The following is a 21,501-nucleotide window of genomic DNA, read 5'->3' on the forward strand; positions in this document are numbered from 1 at the left end:
CACATGCACGTACATGTTCTGCCCCCGAGCTACATTCCTATCCCTTTTCTTATTTTGTTTCATGATCAGGGGACATTGCCCAGAAGGAAATTAAAATTGAGGTTTTCCTGCCTCAACTTCCCAAGTAACCTGGAATTATAGGCTTGTACCACCAGGCCGTTTTTATATTTGCAGACAATTACCAGAGTGTTTTGGCTCATGCAATAGGCCGTTATTGAAATGTAATTTTACTCATTGCAGGATAGACTAATAATAGACTGTCTTAAAGAGTAAAATGGCTCCTGGGTCTTTAGATAGGAAAATCTTTTTCACATAACAGAACAACAACACTTCCGATGTCCACAAAGCCTTCATGTGCCTCCCTCTTCATTGCAGGAGAGAAGAAATACATTTCTCCTATATATGAATCAGGAAGGGGTAACAAATCTCAGATGATTGCAGGAACTTTCCCAGTGATAGAGGATTGTGTCCTTTATTGTTGAATGTGCTGGTCACCTTAGAATAACCATTGCAGACGTATTTGCATTAGCTTTGGGCTGCTCCACAGCCGTAGTCATCATCGCCACAGAGGAGGAGGGGCCTGTGTCCTGGAGGGAATGAGTGGTGGTGCTCACCCACATGGGAGGCGCATGACTGGACTGGCCAACACTAAACTTTGCAATAGCTCCTCTTCCCTCTTGAGGCCTGGGCATTGCTACTGTGCAGCCAAACACAGACTTCTGGGTAACAATGACTTGCTTGTTTCAGGGGGAAGATTTCCAACAGTTGCTACTGCGGATCTCACATTGGTGTTGTCTTAGGGCATCATGCTAGCCGGCAGATTTTTAAGACTAAAAAGGAGTATGTTGCGCAGACATATAGACATCGTCTCCTTCATTTTTAGAAGCAAAACACTGCAACTTCTTTATTCTACATGCGGTCGCAGTTGCCCCCTACCTTTCCTGATTCACTTCCCCGTGGGGTTTCTGGTCTTGTATGTCCCTTCTCACCTGAGGCCCACGCCTCTAATCCTCCAGAGTCTTGGTTTCGAAACAAGTGTCCTTGACTTTTTAACTTCTGTTATTCTAGTGCCAATATCAACAAATGCTTGATATTACGTGACGCAATCTTAAGTAACAAAATGACAGGCATACCCTCATGCATAAAGCAGCTTTGGGCAAGTTATTTCAGGATTTTGTCATGACAGAGGCTTTTGATATTAATATTATTTATTATTAGTTTAATTAATTCTGATATCAGGCAGAGGAAATAAACTTTAACCATATCATACTTGTTCTCCTCCCATGCAGGCCCGCCAACACCATCACTATGACTGATGGGGACTATGATTATCTGATTAAACTCCTGGCCCTTGGAGACTCAGGAGTAGGAAAGACAACATTTCTTTACAGATACACAGACAATAAATTCAATCCTAAATTCATCACTACAGTGGGAATAGATTTTCGGGAAAAACGTGTGGTAAGTGTTTACTATTAACTTTACTACCTACTCTCTTGTACAAAAAAAGAATGGAGAATCTGTGTTTATTGCATTTCAAAGTGTCTTTTTTTTTAAACCACATGAAACTTCCAAATGTTATTTATTATTTCTTCAACTGCCAGTAACATTTTGATAGAAGAATATTGAATGACACTATCTCTTGTCTTCAAAAGCATGTGAGGAACTAAAATATTTTTCTGAATTTATAGATGATAAGGTTTCTTAAGGAATCTTTCACATTTTTGACTTATTAAGTACTAGAAATATTAATTCCTTGGTCCAAAGTAAATTCCTTAGAAGTTGAAAGGTACACTTCCTTGCTCCTAACAAAGAGGTTAAAAGTATGATTGGCAAGTAGTTGGAACATGAGATTTGTAAGCTCTTGCTGCATTTTTATTTATGTGTAGCCTCAGCCATCAATCACTGGCTTGTTATGAACAGAATGTGAGACCCATCCATGCTATTTTCCATGATAAGGGAGCTTAAGTGAGAATCACAACACCACTTCTTCCTCCTATGCTAGACACTAATGACAGGGAGGAGGATATTGTGACATGTGAGGCATGCAGCATAGGCGCATAAGCTTAGCCAGACGTTCTGCCACCCATGATATTCTTGACTGCCAAGATGACTGTGCCTTCCAGTTGATGTCACAAATCCCAGAGGAAAGGCTTGGTTGAAAGCCACAGCAAGAAAAGTTGAACCACTTCCTATACCTTATCTGAGAGTCAGTAGACCATAGGCATCTCTGTTTCCAGCACTTCCACGGCTCTTCTGACTTCCCATCTTAGCAGTGCCTACCAATTTAGGTGGAAGCCGTGTTAAAAAAAATCCTTGTAAAACATTTTCACTAAGCCTATTGAGGAATCCTATGCATATGTCCTACTTAAGTCATTTTGAAAGACAATTCTATGCTAAAAAGTATGCAGGTGGTTATAAAGCAAATTTTGTTTAAAGCGGTTTTCCCATTTGTAATTTCATTTTGGTTTATTACAACTGTAGAATAGAAAAATTATGGTCTCAATTTATCGGTTTTTAAAAAATACTCAAAAGTTTAAATGAAAAGTTGGTGTTTGAACCTAGTGCTTGAGTCCTCATCTGATGCCTGCTGCCTTCGTGAGGAAACGACAGAAGGTGTCTAATTTAAGTCTGCAGTATGCCCAAACTGTGTTGAAAATCATACTGTACTTGACATTTAAAAGTGAGATATATGCAATGCTTTGGGGGAAAATAAAGCAAATATTTATTCTGCACTATGAACTTTGATTATAGTAATCAACAAAAACATACTGAGTGAACCCGGAGAACTAGGATGTTGACAGAATCCAAAGCAATATTAACTCGAGAGAACTGTGTTTTCCAGGTTTATGACACACACGGAGCAGATGGCTCTTCAGGAAAAGCGTTTAAGGTACACCTGCAGCTTTGGGACACTGCTGGACAAGAGCGGTAACAGGAAATTACTTTATTTGTAGCCACCTATGCCTTAGAAACCGTCGAAAAAATGAATGTTGTCTGTGAACCTTAAAAAATAAATGATATCCTACTTTTCTACCAATTTCAAAATAGATCCCTATGCCCAGTGTGGTAGTCCATCCCATGTAACCCTAGTACCCAGGAGTCTGAGGCAGGAGGATTGCTTCAAGTATGAGGCCAGTCTGGACTACAAAACCAGAGAGACTGGCTCAAAACACTAAACAAACAAAACAGAACAACTAATGGACATTTGTATCAGGATATAAAAGTTCATTATTTCTGGTTTGTCATCTACACTAGAACTGTACAGTTAGTGCAGATCATAGCAGTCAGATTCATGTAAAATTTTATACTTCCTAGCGGAAAGAAACTTGTGCAGATTTACTCTAGTGAAGATGGGGGTGTTAGCACTGTTGCAGGAGCTGATCGCAGACGGTGTTCAAGAAAAGGTGTTTGTCCCCTTCCTGTCTTTCTGTTCTCCCACCAAGACTCTTTGTCACATGCTTGGCGACTGCCTTTTCTTACTCAGACTTGACTCACACCATTGCCTGATAACTATACTATCTTTTTGAACTCTCTGTATGTGTGTGTGTGTGCTCGTGTGTGTGTGTGTGTGTGTGTGTGTGTGTGTGTGTGCGCGTGCGTGTGTACCTGCCCATGTGTGTGACTATGGGCATGCAGGTGCCATGAAATGTCTGTGATGGTCAGAGCACAGCCTTGGGTGTAGGCGTGGCAACCGTCACCTTCCACCATGTTTGAGGCAGGGTCTCCTCCCTTGCGGTTCACTAATGCATGCTGGCTAGCTGGCCCAGGAGCTTCCTGGGGTCCCCTGTCCCTACTTCCCAGCTCACTGCAGGAGCAGCTGGAGAACAAATGCACACTGTTACGTCTGCCTCTTTGTGGCTTCTGAGAATCCAAAATGAAGTCTATTCCTGCTTCTGCCAGTTGCCCACTGAGCCATCTCCTCAACCCTAGAAACTTAGCCTCAATCCCACCTTCCCTAACCATCTCCTCTCACCTGCCTTAGCTCAAGTTCCACCTTCCCAGCCAGGAACAAACTCCCATTTTCTTTAGAACACCAGCAACACCTTTATTCTGCCACTATACCTCTACTAAATGAATGCTATGCCAACTGTTTAATAGTGTACATTTTCTCTTTAAATCACTAACTGCTCTTTATTGACTCACTTTTGGCCACCTCATCCCTAAACATCTGTGAGCTGCGTAAGGACAGAATTCTACCTCAGTCTTTCAACATCATCTCCACTGTCATAATCAAGAGGACAAACAGTGCGTAGTGGCAGTGGTTGCTTGGAGTTTGCAATGGTGATATTCCATTATTCAGTGAAAACAAGTTTCTTTGGGACCCAAAGTTTCAAAGTGTTAAAGGCCCAAATCTAATAAAGCCCTCTACTATCATCAGATTGAATAAATGTGGCAATAGAGTGACAGCAAAGATATGTAGAAGACATCTTGCCTCTGATTCTGCATCATATGTCTTATACTGCTGATGCTTGTAAACACCCATATTTTTGAAATGCATCCAAAATGTTCTCACTTTCAGTGAGTGTAAACGCCAGGAGAGGTGCTGGGCCCTCTCTGTTGGCTTTTTTTTTTTTTTTTTTTTTTGACTGTGAATTCCATTTACACACACCCTTCAACACTGCTGGCTGGTTCTTCTGAAGTCATTTCTCATAAGACTCCCCTTTCATGTGTCAGTTTTGTTGTCACAAAGATGTATGTTTTATGGACCAATTTGATTCATTCTTGAAGAAGCAATATGAAAAAATGTGGTTCCCATATGTCCTTGCACATGACATGTCAGCCTTGCATGATGGCCGACTTCTCTCATCTGTCCCCTTAACACAGCTGCATTGTAGGGGAAGTGGGGGGTGGGAGGAGCTGACTTAGTAACTCCTGGTTTATTCATCCCTTGAGAATTCTGCATGGCAGATATATAAGGTGTAGCTATGCAACAATATAAACAAGTCCACAGACCTCAGCCCTATGCCTCGGGGCATCTGGCAGTATAATCCAGGTAAGAGCAATGGTCATTGATGACAGCCAGTCGTGGGAAAGCAGGAAACTACGTAATCTTGTGTGAACATAAAGGGTCCAGCCCTTACGGCTCCTCAGGGGAGAAAGGATGACAATGTGCCTGACTTTGGGATCTGTCACTTTCTGTGGTCTTAGGTCCCTCCACCGTGCTGAGTCACTGACTAGAGCAAGGTGGGAAAGGAGGATGTGTAAGTGGATATCAGCTGCACATTTCTTCCAGGGAGAGTTATGGAAAGAAGGATGACAAAGGATGAGCGGTCCAGGATGTTAGCCTGCAGCCACAATAACAGTGTCCTATCTGTGCTGTGTTAGTCAAGAAAAATGTGCTTCGCTCAGACGATGGCAAGAAATAGCACATAGGATTGTTGTCCAAACACACACACACACACAATCAGTTTTCTCAGCCACATCAATATGATGATTAAAAAGCAGTTTTGTGGGCACTGCTTTCTTCAGAGAGAACTATCCCTGTAAGAATTCCCAGGCATGGCAGAAACAGACAAACATGGAAGAAGATGAGTAATGTTTTGGTTTTATAATCTACATCTTTGCATTACAGTAATGCTGTGCAAAAAAAATGATTGAATTATCTTTTTTGGGGGAATATGTCAAAGTATCATTCTCTTTTGATGTTAAAATCTGTAAGAATTTTGAATCTTGTACTATACTCTGTCTTTTTCTTATTTTCTTTAATATCAAAATGTAATTTGTAAGTAAATAGTGTGTTCTGGGCAAGGAAAATAGACTGTATTCCAAGCTGGAAACACAGCTCCTTTTTCCTTGGAGCTTAGGGATTAGTGCAGTTGGACAGTCAATCTCTGCATGGCCCCAGGAGAGCAGTAGGAAGGCAGAAGGTGGGAGGTGAGCCCTCAGGGAAGAGGCTGTTCTGGAGGAAGCAGCTTCTCCGCTGGTGCGCTGTGTTTGCCCTCATACACAATGCATGAGGAAGTGTAATCCAGGCTAAAGGACAGGCAGAAAGAGAGGAGACACTAATGTGAGGCAACCCACAGAACAGCCAGCGTGTGAGAGAGCCCAGGGGGGGACAGTGAACTTTCTCAGAACTAAGAGAGGATTAGCATGCCTGTGGGCAGGCAAGAGATGAGGCCTAATGATAGATGGGAGAGGACCCTTAGAGCCTCTATGGCTTAGTGAGGTGTCTGGGGGCTGTCCTAAGAGCTATACGTAATCATTAAAATGTCGTTAGTGAAAGAATCACAAAATCAACTGGAAGAAATGAGGGCTCCCTAAAACTGGACATGGGCAGCTTTGCTAAGATGGTAATTGAGGGTGAGAGATAACGGGAATGAAGGTAGTGGAGTAGAACATGGTGTAGTGAGGTGAGCCAGCGATGAAGCGTGTGTGGATGACTCACAGGCAGTGAGCAGGGAGAGGACTCTGCCACCAGCAGGATGAGGATGCCCTTCCCAAGAAAAGAAGACAGGAAGGAGAGCAGCTTAGTTTGGAGTGTATGATGCTAGAAACGCCTGAGTTTTGTCAGTATAGAAAAATTTCTAAAGCCCATGTGCAAAGTGTGGCCAAAAAGCTAAGTCTATGTATCCAGGGTGTGGGCATAAAATGAGAAGGGTCCAGAATAAAGCTCTGAGAAAAACCAACATGAAATATTTATAAAGTAGACTAAAACGAGAGACCAAACGTTAAAAAAAACCATTGAGAACAGCAAATGCTGGATTTCTCTACGTGCATTTCCGCAATCCCACAGTTAACTTCAAATGTTCCCTGGTTGCTGTGTGCATTCTCCAGTCTTGTCCAGTGCTCATGTCACTGTGAGTCTTAGGCCATCTCTATCTCCACTAATGAAGTCTGGGCAGGGCCAGGGGAAGGGTCCATGAGAGTGCATCTTAGCATTTGTTCATAGAATACGTTCAGTATCCTCCACTACTGTGCGTGAATATCTTCACTTCCTCTCTCCAGCTCCCGAGTTTCTCCTGTGTCTTTCCTTTAGTCTCCCATCATCTTCTTCTTCCCCGTGAGATTCACACAGCCACCTGAGGGAGAGTGTCACCCTAAAGAGTCCTTTAAAAAGAGTTCAACAACCTTTCTGGTTCTAGCCGCTGACCAGCCTGTGGTGTGCCTCTTAAGCTCACAGGGGCTCTCATCCTCAGCTTGGTTGTATGGCTACTCTTCTGCTGTGCTTAGACAAGAAAGTCTGAAAATTCTAAGTTAAAATCCACTATAAATGGGCTGAGATTTTCACTATGGACCAGAGGATGCCACAAGGCAAAAAGAATAAGATTACGAGTGCTGTGATGGAATGCAAGTCTGCATTAGTGCTATGGTGCTGCTAGGTCTGAAAATGGTCTTTGAAAACCATCTGCAAGCAAATCTTCTCTCCCTGTCCCACAGCCATCTTCTGGCCTAGTCTCACATGTCCATTTAATAAGATAAGTGCTTGCTGTGCACGCAACATGTGTGTATGGGAAACAGTATTGACAGTGATTGTCCGTTTGTGGACTGAAAAACACTCCCTGTGCTTTGCTGGCAGGTTCCGGAGTCTCACCACCGCCTTTTTCAGAGACGCCATGGGCTTCTTGTTAATGTTTGACCTCACCAGTCAGCAGAGCTTCTTGAACGTCAGGAACTGGATGAGTAAGTGGGCTGAGTACTACACACACATGGGCAGCTTCTTTGGGACTCAGCAACCCTATTTGCTTGTTTGCCTTGGGGGATGCAGCCACAAATTAACTCTGAAAACACATGAGCATGGTGTACTGTGTCCTCAAACCTTACCTTTTGTGTCAGTTAACAGCATGGGTTAGAATACGGTTTTCCTTTGACATTTTTCTCAGAGAAGCCTATGTGACTATCTCACCACTAAGGTCTTTAGTATTTTAGTTAAGCAGCCATTAATTTCATTTGCCCAGTAAGTCTTGATGAGCTTTTACAAAGTGAAAGATAACAGGTCTGGTATTAAACTTGAGTAGACAAGGCACATAGTGCTTCTTGGGAGGGGACACTGGTACCTAGACATGTTCAAGGATGAAAAGATTAACTAAACTAGGCACTATGCCAGTGAACAGTCACCCATATTGATAAGGCATGGTGTGAGAATCACACAGCTCACACTAGGTTTTACTTGAATAAAATGTTGCTAAAGGAGAACCAATAGGATGCTCTTTCAGTAAAATGTGCGCTGTGTGAGCATGAGGACTTGTGTTCAAGAACCCATGTAAAAAGTGCCGATAGTGGTAGGGAAACTTCTATTCCAAGCACTAGAAAGGTAGAGATGGGAGTTCCCTAGGACTTCCAAGACAGTAACTGAATCCACAAGATCCGGTTTGGAGAAATACCTCAAGAAACAAGCAGACAGATGACATCTGAAGAATCTCATGATAGTGAATTCCGGTCTCTAAAGGCAAGCAAGTACCTGTGTACACACACCTGTATACATATATGTGCACATACTCATGAACACACACACAAATAAATAAGTTGTTCAAACATGAAGACAACTCAAATAGAAGAGTCCCCAGCCTGCCTCTCCAGCTCCTTTCCCACAACCTTCAGAGTCCATGACTTCATATTTTGCTTGGAATAAAAGCCGAGTCCTTCAACTGCATCGTGAACAGGAAGCCCAGATGTCTTCTCTGTTCCCTGACACTCTAATCACTGGCCCCCAGCCTCACAGACTCCCAGGACAGCAACACCCCTTCCTGTCCTCTCTGCCTGGATTTCTCTTCTGCAGTTGATATCCTTGTGCTGCTTCCATCATTCCAAAGATTTTGCCTAGACCTCATTTCTCTCTTCATTTTTAAAAATATATTTTATTAATTTATTCATATTACATCTCAATTGTTATCCCATCTCTTGTATCCTCCCATTCCTCCCTCCCATTTCCCCGTACTCCCCTACCCTATGACTGTGACTGAGGGAGACTTCCTCCCCTGTATATGCTGATAGGGTATCAAGTCTCTTCTATGTAGCCTGCTATCCTTCCTCTGAGTGCCACCAGGTCTCCCCATCCAGGGGACATGGTCAAATACGGGGCACCAGAGTTTGTGTGAAAGTCAGACCCCACTCTCCACTCAACTGTGAAGAATGTCCTGTCCATTGGCTAGATCTGGGTAGGGGTTCGAAGTTTACTGCATGTATAGTCCTTGGCTGGTGCCATAGTTTGAGCAGGACCTCTGGGCCCAGATCCTCAGAACTAAATAGAATTCTCAACAGAGGAATATCGAATGGCTGAGAAACACTTAAAGAAATGCTCATCATCCTTAGTCATCAGGGAAATGCAAATCAAAACGACTCTGAGATTCCATCTTACACCCATCAGAATGGCTAAGATCAAAAATTCAAGTGACACCACATGCTGGCGAGGATGTGGAGAAAGAGGAACACTCCTTCATTGCTGGTGGGAATGCAAACTTGTACAGCCACTTTGGAAATCTATCTGGTGCTATCTCAGAAAACTGGGAATAAGGCTTAAAGACCCAGCTTTCCACTTCTTGGAATATACTCAGAAGATGCTCCAGCACACAACAAGGACATTTGCTCAACCATGTTCATAGCAGCCTTATTCATAATAGCCAGAACATGGAAACAGCCTAAGTGTCCCTCAATAGAAGAATAGATAAAGACACTGTGGTACATTTACACTATGGAATACTACTCAGCTAATAAAAACAAAGAATTCCTGAAATTTGAGGACAAATGGATTGAACTAGAAATGATCATAATGAGTGAGTTCACCCAGAAGCAGAAAGAGTCAAATGGTATATACTCATTTATATCTGGACACTAGCCCAAGGGGCATGTCCCATGAAAGTCTTCACTTACCAGAAAAGTGAGACAGAGGGGAGGACATCCTACTTGGACTCCAGATGAGAGACGCATGGGAGAATGGGGAAATAAAAGGATCCAGAGGGTCTTAGAAACCTACAAGAAGATCATTTCTCTCTTCTGAGAGTCCTTTCCTGACCTACTGCTCCACCTAATGGAGGACTTGTCATCACGGTGTCCTCTCAACACTACACAGGTCTTATGGACACTGCCACTGCCCAGCATCTTTACAGATTCTTGCATTTGCTTGTGTTATTTACTATTTCCAGCCTAGAACGCATGTGCTTTGAAAGAGTAGACTTCCAGTGCAATGTTCTGCATCTTTCCTGGCACTTTGTAGATGTGAAGTCACTTTGTAGACTCTAGCTATGTCTACCTATGTCTTTATGGCTCTGTCTGCTTATTAGAATGTACTAAACAAAATTAACAATGTACTAAATATAGTAATAGGTAAAATATTATATGTGTTTTGCATGTTAATTCAGTAACCAGTTACAGCCATTATGGAAAATATCAACAAAGCCTGACTTTCTCGTTTGCCTTTCCAAATTAATGTTTACCCTAGGATATGGCTTTATTTCCTTTGAATGTTGTATGTCCTTATCCAAAATCTGCCCTTATCCTAATCCTATGATTAGATTCTGTTGAGACCAGGAAATAATAATATTATTAGATTCTTCCAGAGAATGGTTTGTTTGTTGTTTTTCAAGGCAGATGATCCTCTCCCTCAAGTCTCCAGGAAGATATTATTGGGATTTAAGATAATTAATTGCCATGCCTAATAACCTCTGAGTTTCTAACACTCCAATCACTGAAATTACAGGATAAATCTCTGTGTGTTTTAGTCTTGGCTACAGGGCACATAGCAGACCTTAGGGAGGTAGAAAACATAGTTGGACTGGCTTCTCTTTCTTCTCATCTTCTTTCCTCATTTCCTACTTTTCTTTCTCCTTCTCCCTTCATCCTTCTTTTATTCCTTCTTAGTTTACTCTCTCTCCTTTCTCTGTCTCTTTCTATCTCTCTCCCTATTAACACACGCAACACACACACACACACACACACACACACAGAGTTTGCCTAAATAAAAGAGAAAAGGATACTCTCTTAACCTTGTCTTGACACAATTTCTGGGTTTTCAAACTTGTCCATTTCATAGATCATTGCTTTCATGTCAGCAGACACCGGGAGAAAACTGCCATCTAATGAAGCTAATGAAGCAAGCAAAGGAACATACATGAAAACTGGGCTCTGTCACCTCCACTTATATCTGAAGATCCAAGGGCAGGAAGCCACATAGGTCAGAGGGCACATTCCCAGGTGTGGGGGGCACATGTTCAGGCACTGGTTCAGGCACTGGTTCAGGCATTTCCTTCATACCTTCCTATCTGCGCTACTCTCTGTAATGTGTAGGCATCAGCTCTATTTTATAGATAACAAAACTATGATTGAGGAAAGGAGATGACCAGGCTGATCCAAATAGTAGCCAACAAAGCTAGCTATTATATGACCAACTGCACTAGGAGTCCAGAGTATAAGCAGTCTTTGACATCACTTGTACGTGTCTAACTCATTGCTCCTATCTGCTTTCCTACCAAGGCCAACTGCAAGCAAATGCTTACTGTGAAAACCCAGATATAGTATTAATTGGCAACAAGGCCGACCTGCCAGACCAAAGAGAAGTCAATGAACGGCAAGCACGGGAGCTGGCTGAAAAATATGGGTAAGTTAGTTTCACTGGGAACAACCTGACCTGTACAGACATGAAGCAGAGCTTTGAGACATACTGTTGAAAGAATCCTGTTGGATCAGAAACAGTGGTGAATTTAAAAGACTTTCCAGGCTGGGGAGACGGCTTGCTGGGTAGAGCGAGGACCTCAGTTTGGATTCCCTCGCTGCCATGTAATAACTGGCCATGGCAGAATGTGTCTGTAAGCCAGAGCTGGGGGATGAGAAGAGATTCATTAGCAATCCAGTCTAGATAAACCAATGAGCCCTAGGTTCAGTGAGAGATAGAGTCTCACAAGCAAGCATGCCTGCACATATATACATATAACATACACATACACACACATGCATACATACACACCACCACCACCATCACCACAGCTTCCAGAAGTCATATTGATAATAATATCTAACATTTATGGAGTCTCTGTCATGCACTGACAATTGTTGCTAGACTTTGGCTCACTGATAGCCACGTGAAGGAGACATTGGAGTCAGTGCCTTTTGTATAAGAAGGGCCAAGTCACAGAATGATTAAGTACTTGATATAAGCCTAGTAGCTATTAAGGTACAGAGCTTAAACATATTTCAAGGAATCTAGATCAAGGCTTATATTCTTAAATGCTGGGCTTTACTGCCTCTGACTTAATAGTTACAAGTATGCAAAAAAAATCTGATATAACCTGACTAATGCAGAGTTGTCTTCCTGGGTACACTTGACTGACAACTGGAAGCAAACTCAAACAAAACCAGCCCTGTAGTTGCAACGTACCTTCCACAGAAGAATTTGTCCACGAATTTTAAACTTAAAGTAGTTTCGTCATCTGCCAGAGAGATCTCATTTGATCTTCAAAGTTTAGTTCCTCTTGAAACTGTTAATTCTAAAGAAATGTAGTTTATATTCCCATGACTACTGTATTCAGTTTCAAAATCACGTTTCTAGGTGGTTGGCCAGAGGAAAATGAAGTGTTATGGTGCTACTGTTCACTGGTGTAGGCATGTCTCCTATGGTTTTAGTTTCTTTCATGGTGTCAACATAGTGCTGAGGTCTGGGCTACCTCCTCTAATGGTTTCCCACACAATGGGGTCCTGACAATATGAGAGAACAATTCACCAAGGTTCCGACTTACCAGCAAAAACTGATCCTAAGATCTCTTTACCAGCCAGATTGAATCACATTCACTTGTATGTCCTATATCTCTTCTGATCTCCTCATTTAAAAATATTTCTCAAAAAAAATATTTCTCATTAAAATTTTGGTTGAAGCTATTTCTTCTTTTTGAGAAGCCCCTGGCAACAGTTAGGTGGTTCTCTTTTCCCTAGGTATCTCTCTTTCTGTTAACCATTATGCTCAATTTCAATTTATGCTAAATTTTTATTCTTAAAGAACAAAACTTTAAACATTAAAATGTAATTATATCATTTCCCCATATATATATGCAATTTGATGAATTTGTTTTGTGTGTGTGTGTGTGTGTGTGTGTGTGTCTGTCAGTTGTCTGTCTGTCTGTAATGGGGGAGTGGGGCGGTCCAATTGGAGTAACTATGTAGAGTGCTCATATTTGGGGAAGACTAATTTTTTCTCCCTTGGCAATCCTTAATTGACTGTAGCTCTTCATCTAGGGGTGAAGCCTCATGCAACTTTCATATCCATATTGGCCTTTCAAATGGTGATGTCATTGGCTAGCTTTTATTTAGGAGTCCATATTACTGAGGTATCATGGGAGTAGTTTCCCTGTCATTTCTAGGACACAGAATCTTGAAGTAGACTTCCTGACCCTCTCCTTAATTAACCTCAGTTCTGGGACTTGAGGAATGGCTTAGTCATTAACAACACTTGGCACTCTTTCAGAAGACCATTTTAGTTCCCTGCATCCATGTTAGGTGGCTTAGAACCACTTGTAACTCCAGCTCCAGGGGACCAGACACCTTCTGGCTTCCTTAAGCACATGTGTGTGTATACACATGCAATACACATACACACATGTGCATACACACATAAATATGAATAAAACATTTTTTAGATAAACTCCAAATATTTAAAAATGATTTTGTGTGAGAATATTACAATTTACATTATTTAAAAATATAGTAAGAGCTGGGCAAAGTGGCATATGCCTATAATCCCAGCACTATAATCCCAGGGAGGCAGAGGCAGGTGAATCTCTGTGAATTCAAGGCCAGCCTGATCTACAAACTGAGTCCAGGTCAGCCAAGGCTACACAGAGAAACTGTGTCTCAAAAAGCAAACCAACCGAAAAAAAAAAAAAAAAAGAAGAAGAAAGAAAGAAAGAAAGAAAAGAAAAGAAAGAAAAGAATATAGTAAACTCAAAATGTCACAATATGGTGACTATATTTATGAATGGTAATATTGTATTCTTGAAAAATGAGTGTGAATTGTAATAAAACATGATAATCTCATTAAGTAGTACTATTTGTTAATTAGCTAGAGTTAATCTTCCTGTGATGCATATACATTCCAAAAGATGTATATTTTATATTATTCGCAGACACAATTTTACAGGTCATTTTTGAAAAGTCTGTCTTTCGTTTTTCTATGCTAGCATACCATACTTTGAAACAAGTGCAGCAACAGGACAAAATGTAGAGAAGTCTGTGGAAACCCTTCTGGACTTAATAATGAAGAGAATGGAAAGATGTGTGGAAAAGACCCAGGTTCCGGACACGGTCAATGGCGGAAATTCTGGAAAGCTGGAAGGGGAAAAGCCAGCAGAAAAGAAATGTGCCTGCTAGACACTCATCATAGGAACCAATGAAGAAGAGTCAACCCAAATGCTATGTCCTGAAGCAGTGACAAACCACAAAGTTGTTCTTGAGTAGATCATGAACAATGGCATGTCTTTCTCGTCCAACCCCAATCTATTTTACTAAAGCGGAATAGTCAATAGTGTTAAAAGAACTGCACTGTTATTCTGAGCCCCTTCCAAACAAAAATCAAAGCTTTCCTAAGGTGGTCTCAGCATTGTGAATGATCAGTTGTATTTTTATAAACTTGTGTATATGAAAAGAAGTATCAGTGAGTTTTAAATGAAAGCACATATTACTGACAACCTGGAGAAAGGAATAGGCTAACTAAAAGGAGAATATGAAAGAAATGATTTCTGTTTGCAACTACTTATTTGGAGTATGACTCATACTTCTGTATGTGCACTGGGGAAGACATATTCCTAAAAATGGATACATAACAAAGAATTCTGTGTATGGCTTATTAAGGATGAGTATGTCTGCCCAATAAGCCATACTTAGGCTTAAGGTTGTGGATGGGTGAATGACAGGCTTCTGTAGGAAATTGTGTACTAATGCCATTTTTACGTTCCTAATAAATGGCAGAGAGACAATAACAGGTCTGTGGATGGAAAAGTACAAGGGACATTCCCTGGAGGAAAATGAAACATGGGAACATGACATTTGAACAGTGAGATTAAATGGATCTTTAAGGTCTGTCTGAGAGAATAACTTAACCAAGTGCCACTGGAGCAGATCAGAACAAGCATCACCAGTTCGGATTGATAGTACTTTCAGAGGCTCCAATTCAAAAATTTAAACCCTTAGTGTTGCTTCTGATGGTGCCCAAGTTCACATTTTTTTTATCAAATTCTTATAAAGAGTCACAAGAAAAAATAAACCATTTTTATTGTACATATCTTACAAATGTAGTAAAGAAAACTTTAGATTTGTCTTACCTTTTTGGTAGAAAACAAAGAGTGAGTATAAACTGTGGCTTTGCTTCATTTGAGAAAAGCACTAGAAATACTAAGTTGCATTTTCCCTCTAAGCCACACTCACCCCTGCACTGAAGCAGATACAGAAATTAAGATGTGTTCATGAAGTTATAGATCAATCACTTTAAGATAATTATGGACTGATAAGTATGGTCACCCTGAATTTTCATGCCATCAGTCAACAAAATATGGTGATGCTTCATTCTTTATTATAATGTTTTTATTTTGTCAGGAGAAAAAAATATAGTTGAGAAGTACTTGAGAAATTACAAAGGATGGAGCTGTGTTCCTTCTGTCTCTCCAAAACTATAGTCAGTGGGTTTATTTTTTCCTGAAAGCTGTCTCTTTTTTCATCCATAATTAACCACAGAATTATTTCCCATTGACTTATTCTTATCATTGTAAAAATATATATTGCATTAGTTTTTACTAATATTAATTTGGGATATATATATATATAAGCCATTCTTATCAAAGTAGTTTTAAACTTGTGGATCAATTTTTCCAATAATAAAGACAATGTACTTTTAACAAAGACAAATTGCTTCAAATTTTCTGCTTTTATAATGAGCATACAATTTGACAGGACAGTGCCTCTTCCTTTAAATTTTTTTCAGTGTCAAACTTTTGCATTCCTTGACTCCTTTAAAAGTTACAAACATTGAGAAAAAAAAATTCCAGTGCCATCTTCAACCTCTTTCCGCTGACCTCCACCTGGTGTATAGTCCATTTCAGAAGTACAAACAAGACCCAAGGGCGTGTTTACATAAAATGTTTTAAAGACAACTTAGACCCAGAACTGTGCCACTAACCAATGTGATCTGGAAGCTTAGACCTTTGGTCCAATTCTCTATATCAAGAGCTCAGCACTCCAGCTTGTACGATGTATTTAGGTTAGTGTTCCTTTCAATTCCCACGGTCTAAGACACTCCTCAAGATCTCAGTGTCTGTGCCATAAATGTAGAAATCTAATAGTCAATTTTTGTGACATGTCTTCTGGAAGGAAAATGGAAAGGATGACCACAGCTATGGCAAAATCTGGTAAATCTCCTGAGGCCAATCTATTTCTGATTTTGATTCAAATCATACCAATATTTCCATAACGGGGATGGTTGAGTCCTGTGACGGTCAAGAGACTTTACCTTTCCATCTTCCAGCTTATCAGTGTTTCTAGTAACATGGCAACTTTGCTTTGACCGCAACTAGCAGGATTCTTTTATTGTCAGAATAAGGATTTTTTTCGGGACCCATTTTAAGAGCATCACTGATAACTGTAGCATGAAGCGAAGTGCAACGATGCCTGTAAATATGGAAATGTGCCTGTAAGAGTAACAGGCGTTGCATAACAAGCTCAAGAGGGTTGACATCCTAAACTGCCAAAAACAAAAGTATTCTACACAGAAACACTTGGTTTAGAAATATTTCTGCCTGTTAACTTTGACATCTGACCTTGACATCTATTTGGCCACTGTTAGAAATGTATTCTCCCGGGACACCCAGATTCTACTTCTGTATATTTCATTATGTAACTTCAAATTGATCTGGTGCCATGAATAGTCTACTCCAAAGAACTACATGTCTCTTTTACCCCACCACAGCATATATGTTTTAGCTGATATTTTCTCGTAATAATTACCTCCCAAATGCTTTTAGTGAGCTGTGTTGTAGTTTTGAGAAGTATGGAGTTGTCCATGATACTTCTTATCGGCACAAGGCCGGGTCTCGAGTGTTGATGTTTACAGTGCCTGAACTCAGTGCCTCGAACACCTCTGGGACAGGTTTTGTCTCCAATAACATAAGTTGTTTCTGCTCATCTTGGGTCTCTGAAATGCCTAGCAGAGACAAAAAAACAAAACAAAACAAAACAAAAAACAAAACAAACAAACAAAAAAAACCAGCTGAAAGTCATCTGATAGTGTCAGCAAAGGGTGCAAGAGCATTAACTGGGACCTGGAAGTTATTGCTACTTTCTCCTAACATGTCGCAGATAAGAAACTGCTATTAGATTAGAGTTAGCTGTAAATTGGTACAATGCTATTTTTAATTGTGTATAAGAATTGTCTTCTGAAAGATGTACAAAATCATGAAGAGCAGAGAATGTGGCTCTTTGTCTGACTGTGGTGATAAATCATGACTAAGTGGAGAAAATACGACATGTTGGGGAATATATTTGTATTTCTCTGTAATGGTTTCAAATATCATAATTTACTACGTTAGCCAATTTTCTATCAATTTCCTTCAAAAATGCCACTAAAACTAGCATTTTAAAGTATTTAATCTGTTAATTTTTGCTCAGATGGGGCATTCTATGGACCACTGAGAGTCTTTGTTTTACTCTAAAGTTAATGTTTGCCAATCTGTATATATAAGATGACTGGGTAAAAGCTCTTCTAATCAATGTTTTGTTGTCCTTTGTATCAAAAAAATAAGTAAATGATTGTAAATGACAGCATGAGAACATTAAAAATCTGTAATAACAGCCTCATTCCAAAGACATTTAAGCTCCAGACTGAGTCTAGCTGGAACTGGCAGATTTTATGAGGCCAGGGCATCTTCTCATCAGTGTCCGTTAGTGTGTGACTCAACAAGGTGAGCAACCTGTGAGAGCCTGTGAAGGGGAGCGTTCACTGTTCTGTACTTCTCTTCTCTTCAGCAAGAAAACAATATGCCTTCCTTGCTGTGTGTCACATTCAAGATTTGAAGACAAATTGTTATTCATACAGGATTTTAGAGTTATATTCCAACTCCACCTATAAGGAAGTAACATTTCGAGTCCCTGGTTTGCTGAAATCTGTAGTAACTTCATAAAAGTCTGGAGGTATACAAGCTCAAATGTACATCCCTGAGTAGTGTATTTGAGAACTTGGGTTTGGTCCTCAGGCAACAGGGGGGGGAAAGGGGAGCTAATTTTAGCCAAAGTGATAGAAAACTTGGTTTTCATCTTCTACTGCCGAGCTTTACAATACTGAAAAATGACCTAATGAGTTTGAATATTTTAAAGAAAGCTTTATCATTTTAAAAGATGCCAAGAATCTAGCTATGGTTGTCTAAGAATTTAGTCTATTTAATTTCCGTCTTGATATTTGACCCCACTGATGTCAGCTCATTTCTGAGGTGACTTTGTAAATCTGAAACATAACCATTAAGTACTGAGTATTATCTCAACACATGGAGCTGCCTGTCTTACAGTGTAGAAATGATAAACACTACTAGGCATAGAGAACACTTCGTCAAAATTATTGTCATCATTTAATTCTTGAATGGGGTCCAGCCACAGTGACAGTCCTGGTCAAAAAATATGAACAGAAATAAGAATGACAAGTTAGCTGAGTCAGGTGTTTCAATGTAGGAGACCATGAAGAAGGCCATAGGTTGACTAAGGTGGAGAAGGAAAAGATTTATCATCTTAAATCTAGATCCATGGAAAATATTTCCTAATTAATCTTCTCTGTTTAGTGAGGTTCATGCCCTTATAACTAAGCAAAAAAAAGCATAAGAATACCAAATGTTTAAGATACTTAGAAATATTTTACATATGAATCTGAAAGTCTTAATGAAGTAGACTTTAACTTTTCAAGCACTAACATTTAAAGAATCTTTACTGTAGCTTTCTTTGTACCAACAGTTTATGGTAGAGATGTTTTATAATTTCATATATGAAAAGATCATTGCCAAAAACAACAACAACAACAACAACAAGGAAGGTGAAATAGTACCCAAATGGTGGAACTACTTAAAAGGATGCCATTTTTTAAGGATTCCCCTATGGTTTAAATTTTCTTTGTGCTTCCTTTCCTTTCTGAGAGGTCATGGATACTGTGGCTAGCAAAGTCTTGAGTAAGTGCCAGAAGCCAGCTTATCTGGCCTTCATTGAACGGATTTCCTATTAACCAGCAAGTGTGGTCCTCAGGTCAGACAGTGTAAGGACTCAGACATACACACTTATTGTTTTGTTCCATGTGATTCCTGTCCCCAGATTCTTCTTAACTGGGAGCCTGTTGCAGAAAGGAAAATGCCCAGAAATGACAAGTTCAGGACCATGTGGCCTCCTTTTTACAGAGCTTAACAAACTTTGAGTAACTCATAAGGTTCAAGTTAGATTCAGAAGAAAAGTACAATAGAAAATGTTGCCTTTCATAAGCCGACACCTTTATCACAAACTAAGAATGATAAGCTTGCTCCTAACTTGAGTCACTTCCCATGGCAAGATGTACAGCAGGGTCATCACAGTTATTGTAGTAGGACTTCTAAATGGACAGTCAGTCACCGTGATGTCACTGTTAAAAAATATATTACTATTTGAATTAATGTGCCATCTTGTATTTCTTTCAAAGAAACCAATTAGATTCAATGTAGGATATTACAAATTGCTTAAAATCCCATGTACAAATAAAATTTTATGTCTAAATGATTCTTGTATTTGAACTTAAGAAAAATAAAGTATCCTGCATTACTTATGTAATGAAATTAGTCTTTCTAGCAACGTTGAAGTGCTTCGTGGTATAACAACAGTTTACCTTCCAGTACTATTCTCCGTCCTTTTAACCTGAGCATGTTTGTTTTGTCTGCTTCCTGTACGAATCTCAGTTTTGTCAAATGCTTTAAATGTAATTTAAGGCTTTGAGTGTGGATTATCCAATGTGTTCCTGAACGGGTTGTGGTTTGTGGTTCCTTACAAACACCGTCAGGTAATTATTTGTTGTATCACAGCTCTAGTGGCTTCAGAAATCATAGCATCCCATGATTTTGTGGTGTCTGGGTTTGCATAGTATTGTTGACAACTGTACTTAGTGATTGTTCCTGCACACTTTTCAAATAAAAACATATTTTTTATCAAGTGTTCCGTGTATTCAGGTCAACTTTGTGTGTGTGTTGATGTTGAATGTGCAGTTGAGTGGAAAGTAAAATACCGATACCAGCATGAAATGTTTGCAACATTAAAAAAATGGAATCCATTTGGAGCAAGGAAAACTTTATTTGAGTTTAGCCAAGTGACTTATTAAACTCTCTAAAAGTTCTTATTCGCTGTTTAGAAGCTAAGCTTTTACATTGAAATTCTTTAATACGTTTGAATGGTGGGTTCATTAAAAATGCGAGGTTCATATGTTGAGGTGTTCTGTGTCCATAAGCACTTCCACATTCTTTGTCTAAAACAAAAAGTTGCACCACAGTGGCCTCTACTTTGGCCACAGACCTAGCTAAAGCCTGGCAGTTCGAGGCCCATTCTAAACCGCAGACATCCAGCTTCCGTTCACGTGCCCCTTTGCCAACGTTTCCGTGTTCCCAGAGTGAGTCTCTTTCCATATGCTGCATGGAAAGGCTTCGCCAAGATAGTGATGTATTTTTAATTTAAAGGCCATCAAGGATCCCAGCTGCAGGCAAGTCCATCCCTGGCCTCACTCTTCTGACTTTACTGCCCAGTATTGCAGCTGGGCACAGGCAGAATCTTTTCCTTCTGGGCTCACTCTAAATCGGTCTGTACAAATCTCTAAGGTCTTGCTTTCCAAATATTTTATGGAGCTTTTTAAAAGGCATAGCATGTGCCATATTGAAAGGAAAAAGCAGAGAATCCTGACATTATTCTCTGTAATTATAGGATAGCTGTGTTTCCACTGTGTTTGCGGTATGTTGTGCCTCAGTCATCTAGTCTAAGGAAATTATTTACTCTTATGTGTTGTGGCTTCTGCAGAAGGAATTAACTCTATGAAGCGCAGGGGCATTGCTGTTCTGTCAGAAATGCACAAAAGCAGCACACACCAAGGTTTAGAAGCCAACAACACTGATTAGGATTTCACTAAGCCAGTCTGCTTCCGGGAGGGGTTTTGTTATGCTAATGGAATTTTTGCAATCATCGTTTCTCTGGACCATTTTCATGAGTCTCTTAGAGATGAAGGATTCTTTTATTCCAAGTGTCTGAAGATAAAACAAAGCCAGCAAGAGCTGTAAAATGACAGCCGACCTCCTTGTGTCTTGGATTCATGAATGAATCGACACTATGTATGCACTCACCCTGGGATGGAACCCAGAGGGAACAATAGAGGGACCCCCCTCCCCCATTTAACACATTGGACACAGATGCATACCTAATTCCACCCAGAAACCTAGGCCCTGTCTCCTGTTCTTAGTTCCAAGGGCAGGTTATCATGAGGCCATTGAAGCAGTGTAAAACATGTTTCCTTCCTGGGAGACTAGTGGGCCTGCCTGAGCATCAGCATGAGCC

At 40.3% G+C, this 21,501-nt stretch overlaps 1 protein-coding gene across 4 annotated transcripts in view; it reads left to right on the forward strand.

Annotated features, from left to right (window-relative positions):
* The window catches only part of RAB27B (RAB27B, member RAS oncogene family), a 177,122-nt gene extending 157,000 nt beyond the window's left edge, over nucleotides 1-20,122 (forward strand). For all 4 annotated transcript variants that reach the window (XM_084780297.1, XM_084780295.1, XM_084780294.1 and 1 more), the window contains 5 exons: nucleotides 1,290-1,461; nucleotides 2,846-2,931; nucleotides 7,520-7,623; nucleotides 11,410-11,533; nucleotides 14,103-20,122. In XM_084780297.1, coding sequence (XP_084636423.1) covers nucleotides 1,309-1,461; nucleotides 2,846-2,931; nucleotides 7,520-7,623; nucleotides 11,410-11,533; nucleotides 14,103-14,292 — 657 coding nt within the window. In that variant the 5' untranslated portion in view covers nucleotides 1,290-1,308 and the 3' untranslated portion in view covers nucleotides 14,293-20,122. The remainder of the gene's footprint in view (nucleotides 1-1,289; nucleotides 1,462-2,845; nucleotides 2,932-7,519; nucleotides 7,624-11,409; nucleotides 11,534-14,102) is intronic.
* The last annotated feature ends 1,379 nt before the right edge of the window (nucleotides 20,123-21,501 follow it).

The sequence above is a fragment of the Acomys minous genome (genome assembly GCF_964271855.1).
Source record: "Acomys minous genome assembly, chromosome: 4".
In the NCBI taxonomy this organism is placed as follows: domain Eukaryota; kingdom Metazoa; phylum Chordata; class Mammalia; order Rodentia; family Muridae; genus Acomys; species Acomys minous.